Genomic DNA, 10,087 nt, shown 5'->3' on the forward strand with positions numbered 1-10,087 from the left:
GTGTTAGTCTCTATTTTTCCATCCGACATTTCAGATAGAAACTCAACATGCCCACTGTCAGCATGTTCCTTAGCAATCTGACTGATAGTATCCGCCCTTTGTAAATAGCAGAAGGATTGTTCAGCAACAATCCCTTTGATGACATTTGCCGACCCCCGATTTCTACAAGCGATCACATTCAAGATGTCTGTATTCGTCAAATTCAACCTTTGATTATCTCTACAATCCAGTGAGGCCAAGAATAGTGATTCAAAAGTCCAAAGGAAGCTATTAAAGTTTAAGACGGCAATTTACATGTAAAAATAGCCAGATGCTAAAAAAACGTGAGGCTTCGAAAAAAGTATATACTATATCCCTTGCTTTTACCCAAAGCATCAGATTTTAGTTACTTATGGGTCAACAAAGCATACGCATTTGCGGAACTCACAATTGGCTACTGTCACTACTGCCAAGGCCAAGAATTCATAATGCATTAGCATCTGAGTTACCAATTAACGAACAAGTTACTACAAATCAATCAACATTATACACTATTTTTCACGAGCAAAACTTCTACAGAATTCCTAGATAACAGGGTCATACAGATAACATATTCCCATTGCAAATGAATATCATCTTATTAGTTTCGTACATCAGATTTTAAATCAGATAAATGAACACTGTTGTAAAACTGAGTTAAGACTTACTTGAATTTACCATTTTCTTAGATAGAGAACAACAGATTAACTTACTGTAAAACTTTTTTTGAAGATAAACTTGGATATATTCATGTTTATGAAAACTCACAAAACCCTCAAGTAAACAATTTAGTGGGTCTCCAATATAATTGTTGCCTCCAATTGACAGGACTGTGTTTTATGCTACCTACCACTGCGAAGCCAACATAAATGTGACATTTTACTGAATTAATTACACTAATTGATCAAACCCTCACCATTTTAAACTTAATGTTTTCAACATGTGATCCTTCTTCTATCACAAGAGAATGCCTATGAACTTAACATTCATTGTGAACCAGCATCAAAAGCATCCGGTGTTGTCAACTCATCGCCAAGGATCAAGGATATGTGCTAAATAAAGGGCATTGCAGTAGCAATAGCAATAACTTATCAACTATATCCTTCTAAGTTCTAACATGCTATGATGCGAAATGTAATGTGACCATAGTTTGTAACATTTTAACTATGTAGATGGACCATAATTTTAGAGTAAAATCAAATGATAACCAATCATATGTACAAGCATGCAAGTTTGTGTCTATTATAACCTGTGATAGATTTGTTATAATTGAATATCATCACAAATTTTAGGCTTAATTAATATTTTGCTCCTATACTTTTTTGTTTTTGTTTTTAGTTCTTACAAAAAAAATTATTTGAATGAGTCCACGTCATATTGAATTTTTTTTTAATTTTATTTTAGTCTGCTACTAGTCACCTATCAAGTGTTAACATGGCTCACAGAATGCCACGCCAGTATGGTTCATATAAAATATAAATATATTATTTTGTTTTATTTTTATTTTTTTTCCAAAATAGTCCCAATAGTTTTTTTTTTTCATTTTGGCTTCTGACATAAAACTGTTGCTATTGAATAATCCTATATGACATGACATCCCATGAGTCACAAGCCCTTAACGGAAAGCAACGATAAGAATCAAAACAAAATATTCTGGCATTACAAAGACTACTTTGAACAAAAAAATTATAATAACTAAAAACAAAAAGAAATATTTTACAGGAACTAAAATGTTGATTAAACCTAATATTTAAATTCAGTAAACTCAATTTACTAGTCTAAACTAAAGCTTTTGAAAGCTTGAGTTTTCTTAAGCTCGAGTTTGCAACCATGCAAATAAGGATATTGAATTTGCTAAGCAAGTCTAGTTTCATCAACGAGCAAATGAAAGGAGTATGTGAATTTCAGACATGATGAGTAGAGCGGACAATCCATCCCATTTATATTTATAATGAAAACCTTTTCACAGATCAACATAAAATGCATACAAGTTTATTGTGATAGAACCAAGAAAAACCAGAGAGATGCTATGATTTCAGCTTTTTTGAAGGAACCTCACAGATAAGAACATTCAAGTGTTCCTAATACCAAAATATTTGCCAGACAATTACATCGTGTAAACCAGGGGAATCTTTATCCAACAAGAGTACAATGGCTAATTACATTTTTTGCTGGTATTTGATAGTTTTGACATTTGCAGTCCACGTGCGTGAAACTGTAAACATCTGGTAAGCCAATATAATAACTCACAGAAAAATATGTTATAAAACTTAGGAGTTCCAGCCAGAGTGCCAATTAAAACTGAGCTTTACAGCAAGCACAATCCCTGGTTTAGCTCAAATTATTTCAGCTTCACAGCTTCATCGGTTTGACCAGATGAGTTAACAATACAAAGGCAGAATTTCAAGTTCAGATCCAAATTTCCTCACAGCTCAACTTAGCAACACAGGCAACGTTGGCAGTGCCTATCAACTCAAATTCACTAGGTGTGGTGTGAAATTAATAATGGGTCCTCTCATCATTCTCTAATTGCAAACCTTCCATGCCCCTAAGCGCAGTGTCATAATTTTTCACATGAGAAGCATTTCTCCCGGATGATACAACTCTCTTAGGATCAGAAGATCCAATTGGTGAACTTCTTTGCCCACTCAAACCTCGATGTGCTGCTCCAGGGCTAGCCTCAGCAGTGCGAGTCCGAATATCTGACTCAGCACCAACAAATGCATCACGGCTACTAGAAACAGCAGCCCGCCTAGATGATCCACTTGACTGACCCAAGACATTGGCACTTGATAACTGCATGTTCATAGATGAGGAAATTATTAAGTCAGAAAAAGTAAAGCTACCTATGATTGCACATACAATTTACAGATCAGTAACGATAATCTTATTTTGCAAAAGGAACCACATGTAAATCATGTTCTCTAAAAACTCAGAACAACATCCTTAATAACAGTTGGTGATCAATTTTTTTTGGCTTTGAGAAACTTACAGTATTTAAAATGGGCCCTGACATTCTCCGCCTCGAGGAATCCACTGAAACCAAAGCAGGAGGTCGCCCTTCTTCCCCTCCTGTGAGACGGGAAATATAGAAAAACACCAAACAGATCAGAAGGCAATTAGAAACCATTTAAAAACTCAAGTAACAAATTCCAAGAGGCATGCTATTCAAAACCTAAATCAATGGATCATTGAAAAACAAAGAGAAAGTAATAAGAAAGCAACATGGAAGAATAGAAGATGGCTAAAAATCAATAATTTCTGTAGAATGAATAAAAATAATATGAGTTAAATCAAGAAAAAATTGATCATTTCTGACACTATTAGAAAAGCATGGTTACATGAATATAAAGGAAAACATACACTTGAGAAATAAAGGTGACGCTTGGTTTAAGTGTTTTCTGTTTTCATTTTCAAAGAAAACAGAAAATAAGAGTGAAAATATGTTTGTTTATAATTAAGAAAACATTTTCTCAGAAAATATTTTCAAAAACAGGCCCAAAACTAAAAACAACAAATCAACGTTTTCAATCTTTTCTGAAAAAGTGAAAATGCGGTGACACCTTAGAGTACTTTCTTCTCAATACATGTTTTCTAAATCTTGAAAATCTGAAAATGAAAATTATTTTCAGAAAATGAAAATTATTTTCAGAAAATGAAAGAAAACAGAAAATGAACACTTCGCCACCAAAATTACTTAAGTACAATGTGATAAAGGAACATGCATATAAAAATATGAGAGGCCTATCACTCGACAAGAGAACTTGAACAAACTACCTGTATGCCTATCAGCATTAGTAACAGCCGGGGGCATTCCAGAACTGGTTCCAGCACTAGGACCCTAAACAAAACATTGGGAAGTTTCATCAGTTGCAGACAAAAAAATAGTCCCAAAAGGGGAAATAAGAATAACACTTACAATGGCCCGTGTTGGAGGAGTGGCTAGCTGTGATTGCTGATACTTCAAAATGGTCCAGTCAAAGACATAATCAAACTGGAATCCTGTTCAAATGTTAACTTGGTAAGCAAAGCAAATTCAAAATACGATCCTACATATATTGAAATGCAGAAATATATGAGTAAGTATACAAATGATAAACTTAAGAAGTGGGGGAAAAGGGGCCCTTTTTATATAAGAAAAATTACAAACCTTCACGAATGAACAAGTCACGGAATATCCTTTTGAGATAAGCATAATCTGGCTTATCATCAAACCTCAATGATCGGCAGTAATGGAAGTAAGATGCAAATTCTGTTGGATAACCTCGACACAAGGCCTGGAATAAGCAATAAATTCTCGGTGTAATTCATGAAAATGCACGTCTAATATGCATTAAAAAAAAGGCCTATAATTTAACTTACTTCAATCGAGGTAGAAACCTTTTTTTCACTGATTTTCTCGTACTTCTGTTTCTTTGTTCCCGCTTTAAGACCCTGCCAAGGAAGACTACAAAGAAAAAGGAAATCAGACAAAGTTTACAGTTGTGGTAGACACTGGAGTAGGGTAGATAGCAACAATCACCTTCCTCTCAAGAAGTACATCAAAACATAACCAAGAGACTCGAGATCATCTCTTCTGCTTTGCTCTAAAGCATCAATCACCAGAGAAGTAGAAGCAACATGTATCTATTAGTATTAGATAGCAAAATTTAACCATTTATCATACAAATGTTTGTAAAGAATCATGAAATAACACATACCAATGCCAAGGTGAGTATTCATGCTAGCATATCTTGCAGTTCCAGTCAAATTTTTATTTTCCCTGTAGTATTAATGATTGAATAGATTACACATTACAAATAAACTGATATTCAAACAGCAGCAGTCTACCCTTCTAAAATATTTGCTCAAATATTGGTGATATTACTTATAACAATCACAACGTAAGCCTAGAAACCAGAAACTAGAATAAACAGAAGACGAAATTAGTATGCGTAATTAATGCACTTCTCATCACCCCAAATCATCAGGTGAATAAATTGTTTCAGAAAAGAATCAAGCAATGATATCAACGCAAAATGAGAAGTCATCTACAAAAAGAGGGATTCAAGGAGACGGTATATATATATAACTTTTTAGGAGACGGGGAGGATTTGTATGCAGGGGCAGGACCATAATTACAGGAATGTATTAGGATAATCTAAGACTAGAACTCAACAAGGTATTCTTTTGTGCAACAAGTTTACTTTTTAAGTGCTTCCTTCCAATTTTTAGCAGCCAGGCTGGTCCAGGCATTATTCTTGTACAGCAGAGACAGGAACCCTCCCAAGAATATAAGAATTCATAATCTACTTAATAAGAAAATTCAGAATTGAGTCTTTTGAGGTGGGTTGACAAGAATTTTCTGTTGAAAAACTTTAATTTTGAAGTCAATTTCTATCTCCTTTAATCTCCTTACATTCTTCTGTTTTTCCTTATTTATTTATTTAATTACTGTTTACAGTCTGTTTGCAGCATTAAACAATATCTGGCATTAAGCTAGTTAAACACCAAATTATTGATAAAACTAGGAAACACTGAAATCAATTCAAATTTAGATAGATTTGTGATAACAAGTTTAAATTCAAACAACGCAGAACTTGTTTTTATCATGCAACCTAAAACCATAGAACTTGGGTAATCCCCAGTTTAGCTACAGCCAGAAGTTACAAATCCCACCAGGAATACAGTATATGGAATTATAAATAGATTGGCATTTGGAACCTTCACCTAGAGTGAATGCCCAGAAAAGCAGCAAGTAGCAACATTGGATTACTGGTATATCTACTCTCTAAAAATGTATGGCGGTATGCCACTGCATATTTTGTTTGATATAATATTATATTCTCAATAAAGCCATAATAGCATATATCCTCCCAAATCAACAAAGCCATTTTCATATGGTAGTTGTTTAGTATATGACAACTTGACAAGATACAACTACACCAGATAAATGTAGTTCAAATTAAGTTATGATAATTTTACTATGCCATCAAGGCCTTACAACAGCAATAACCTAGATAAGTATAAATTTAATGCACACCAACTATTCGTACCTGTAAGGAATGTGTTGATGTGTTGAACTATCTCGGTATTTCTTAGCCAAACCAAAATCAATAGCATAAACCTACATGCACATCAATGCAATAAATACCTCCATATATAGGAACCTACAAGATATACAAAGTCCACATTTTAACAAGATTAGTCACCTGGTTTGCACGCCTTCCTAATCCCATTAGAAAGTTATCCGGTTTGATATCCCGATGCAGAAATGATTTTGAATGAATGAACTCAACACGGTTGATCTGGATAATTAAAAAAAAAGTTCTTTTAAATTTACAGGAAAAAGAAAGGCAAAAGTTTGTGTCTGTAACTGGTTGTGTATACCAAAAGTTTACAAAATTAACCCCAGCCTACCATTTGATCAGCAAGCATGAGAACTGTCTTTAGTGATAGTTTTCTACTGCAGAAGTTAAATAGATCTTCAAGACTGGGTCCAAGCAGATCCATCACTAAAACATTGTAATCTCCCTCCACTCCAAACCATCTGACATTAGGAATTCCAGCTGCCAAAAACAAACTTGGGTTACAGCTAGATATAAATTATAAATGAGATAACTTTACAGGGGGAGGCACTACTATGCTCCTTGCAGGGAATGCAAACAAAAGAAGTATAAAACAGTTAATATAAGAATGGTCCTTACTTCCTCCCTGGAGAATTCTGTACAACTTGGACTCATACAGCAATTGGGGATGCTTTGTCTTGACATTTTCCTAATTTAAAACGCAGCAAGGAACAGAAATAAAGTTCAAGTAAATCAGCTCTAGTGCACTTGAAGATATCAAGAATCCAGTGACTAATTGAGAAAAACAAATTCCAAGATTAGCAGCAATATTGAAGTTGAAACACCGGCTTAACAAGTTTTTTTTAAAAAAAGGTTCCCAATATATAAAGTTAAGCCATATTAGTATGACATTGCTTCCAAATTCCAATCCAAAACCTTCAAAATAATGTATCACAAGTCTTGAATAGGCAGGGAAATGTCAATATTTTGCTGAGGAGTGAGGGAATTTGATTGAATAAACAAGAAGTGTTTAATTCTTGTTTATCCCCCTCCTCCATTCTTTTGAGCTAACTCCTTTACCAGTTTCTATAGAAGAATATGCGAGAACCATTGTTTCTTTTTGCACTACATCCAAGCATCAAGTTAGCAGCTCTAGCTCATTAAACATTGCACTTGATCCACAGAGCATATTACTTATGGGATCCAAGTACAACCTACCTTTACCATAATTATATCTCTGATTCATATGATAAAATTTCACAATGTTTTCTGATGGCTAAAGATTCCCTATCACAACCCAACTTTTATTCACAATATTACTTACATCCTTGCGTCTCTTTAAAGCTTTCAAATGCAAAGAATCGTTTCTAGACGTCAAATGCCATTCACAGGCAACCTCTTAGGAGGGCACTTCATCACCCTCCAAGAAATAAGAAGCAGGAATAAACTCGGAAATGATACTAGACATCCAGAATACAAGCATACAGCAATGTCATTAAGAATTCCCGATAAAACTACAACTCCAAACCGAATTTCACAACCCCTTGCACATAATCCAAAGCATGAAACCATCTTTCCCAAAAACCCATTTCAAACACAACACAAATTAAACTGCATAAACAAAAATCACATTTTTTTCCTCCATTTCAGGCTTCAAAAGAAACAAAAAAAGGCAAATAAAAAAAATCAAGAAAAAATTGCGGAAACATGAATAAAATTGTGAATTAATCCAAAACCCAATTGATGAAGAAGACTCACGAGCTTTATTGCAACCTCTTCGTTTGTCTGAATATTAGTGCCTGCACGAGAAACAACAAAACTAATCAAAACACAGCCAAATTAATAAAAATTGAGGAGAAAACGGCGCATGAAAAAGAAAAGAACCTAAATAGATCTCCCCAAAGGAGCCGCTTCCGATCTTCCGACCCAGGCGAAACTTATTCCCAACACGAGGTTCCATTCAAAGCGACAAACTTTGGAACCCTAAGCGAGACACAACCCACCCACCCCTAATAATCCTAAAAAGGGGAAAAAAATACTAAGTGCCATACATGGCAACCACCCTGAACCAGAATTCACGAAGGAAGAGGAGATGGATCTACGGTAGGGTGAGGAATTTGGGGTAATTGCGATTTGTGTTAATGGGGCATAATTGTAGGGTTAGGTTAGAAGAAAGAGAGAATTGGGAAGAAAAAGAAAGAAGGCGTAAGAGTGATGGGATTGGATATGATACGGTGCGGTGAGGTGTGGTGCGGCGTTGGTGTTTCTCTCTCACTCTTGCAACCGTCGGTTATTTTTTTGTTTGTCCACGCGTGGCGCAACTTCCTTCCTTCCTGTAGCTGATGGGACCCACCGTCACGTGACTTATCCATCATCCGCTATCATCATTCGCCGTAATCCACACGTGATCCAATTGCGCCTAAGTAATTTAATCACTTTCCTCTTGTCCATTCACCATTCGGAATTTTGGAACCAAACATGAATTCAGGATTTGGAGGCAGATTTTTTCAATAACGATATCTATATTTATTTATGTAATTACTTTTTACAGACAAAATAAATTAGTCACCTCTTTTAAATTTTATTTTATTTTTTATAGATATAATGTTATTACTTTTATCTACTTTAATTGGTTTCATGTAACAATTCTTTACTCAAGGAATTGTTGCATAAAATGAGGGGGAAAAAAAGAGTCTAAGTTTGAACGATGAATAAAAATGGGTGCTGATTTGTGATTTTATTTGATAAATTTTTAAAATTGTTCTGTTATGGAGAAAAACTGCTTATTTATGAATAAAAAAACGTAGTGTGCTGTAACGAAACAGATTAAGCAACTTTGATGAGCATTATGCTTAAAGATACTCTTTAAAAATTGGTTGTCATCGCCCTTCTTGGCTCCTCTAACCTTGTAACCTGTGATGCAATCATTACTTATTTATATAAGTTGCCAATGGGGCAATGCCTCTATTATGGTACTCCTCCCGTTGCAAAATGCAAACTGTTACTATTGGACAGTGATATTATCATCAAAAAATTATTTTTGTACTACACCTTAAGATGGGGTAAAATGAATAATATTAACGTGTTAGTGTGATTATCAACATAAAAAAAAAAGACAGAAAAAGTATAAAATGAAGGTATAGAACAATTAAAGTGGTTATATTACTAGATTAAATGTTTCACTGCCATCATTTCTTCTTTGAGTTAAATTTAAAATATTTTGGAATTGATTTTATAATCTTATGTTTAGAGAAAAACATAGACAGGAGAAGCTATCACTTGTAGTGTTTAATTGTAATTTTAAAATCTATTCATTGGATAAATTTTATAAAATATTTTATTTCATTAAAACAATTGTGCAAGATAATAAATGAAATTAAGTAAAAGTCTCATCTCGGTAAGTAAACCTAACTATTTAAATTACACTATATCATTCTACTAAACTAAAGATGGTGTATTTGAGATATTTTTGGATAGATATAATTCTAACACCTCATTTTTACATATAATTAATAAAAAATTAATAAATAATAAAATATATAAAAAATTATTATTTATTAGAATTAATCTAATTCCTTTTAATAAAAAGTGATATAATTTGTTTCTTTAAATAACAATTTGATCATAGATGTATTAAATATTTATATAATAAAAATTGAATTTCTCTTGTTATCTTTTATTTATGTGAAATAAAATACTTAACTAACCAACTAAATGAGAAATCTTATAAATATATTTTATGTATTATTGTTATTGGCTTGTTAAACTTTTCAAAAATGTGCTGATTTTAAACCTGATTTTTCAATTAAACAAACTTTAAAAAATTTCATAATCTGACTTGTTAAAAATTAGCCTAGAACGCAGTAAAAATACCTAGAATAATAATTTTATATGTTTTTTTATAATATTTATTTGTATTTTAAAATGTGCATATAAATATATACACAATAATCTATTTGATATGTTTTATATAATATAGTTTATATAATGTATTTAAAATATATTTAAGAAATAAAGAACCA

At 33.2% G+C, this 10,087-nt stretch overlaps 1 protein-coding gene across 1 annotated transcript; it reads right to left on the reverse strand.

The window, feature by feature from the left end:
• Positions 1-2,017: 2,017 nt before the first annotated feature.
• Positions 2,018-8,313, reverse strand: LOC114393339 (casein kinase 1-like protein 1). Its single transcript, XM_028354638.1, has 14 exons — positions 7,950-8,313; positions 7,824-7,864; positions 6,705-6,774; positions 6,418-6,566; positions 6,210-6,305; positions 6,054-6,124; positions 4,719-4,780; positions 4,541-4,604; positions 4,381-4,465; positions 4,169-4,295; positions 3,938-4,020; positions 3,796-3,859; positions 3,011-3,090; positions 2,018-2,814 (listed from the first exon to the last, which is right to left on the reverse strand). Exons 1-14 carry the CDS (start codon positions 8,023-8,025, stop codon positions 2,518-2,520), a joined length of 1,365 nt encoding a protein of 454 aa, XP_028210439.1. The 5' UTR covers positions 8,026-8,313; the 3' UTR covers positions 2,018-2,517.
• Positions 8,314-10,087: the final 1,774 nt, after the last annotated feature.

The sequence above is a fragment of the Glycine soja genome, chromosome 17, assembly GCF_004193775.1.
Source record: "Glycine soja cultivar W05 chromosome 17, ASM419377v2, whole genome shotgun sequence".
In the NCBI taxonomy this organism is placed as follows: domain Eukaryota; kingdom Viridiplantae; phylum Streptophyta; class Magnoliopsida; order Fabales; family Fabaceae; genus Glycine; species Glycine soja.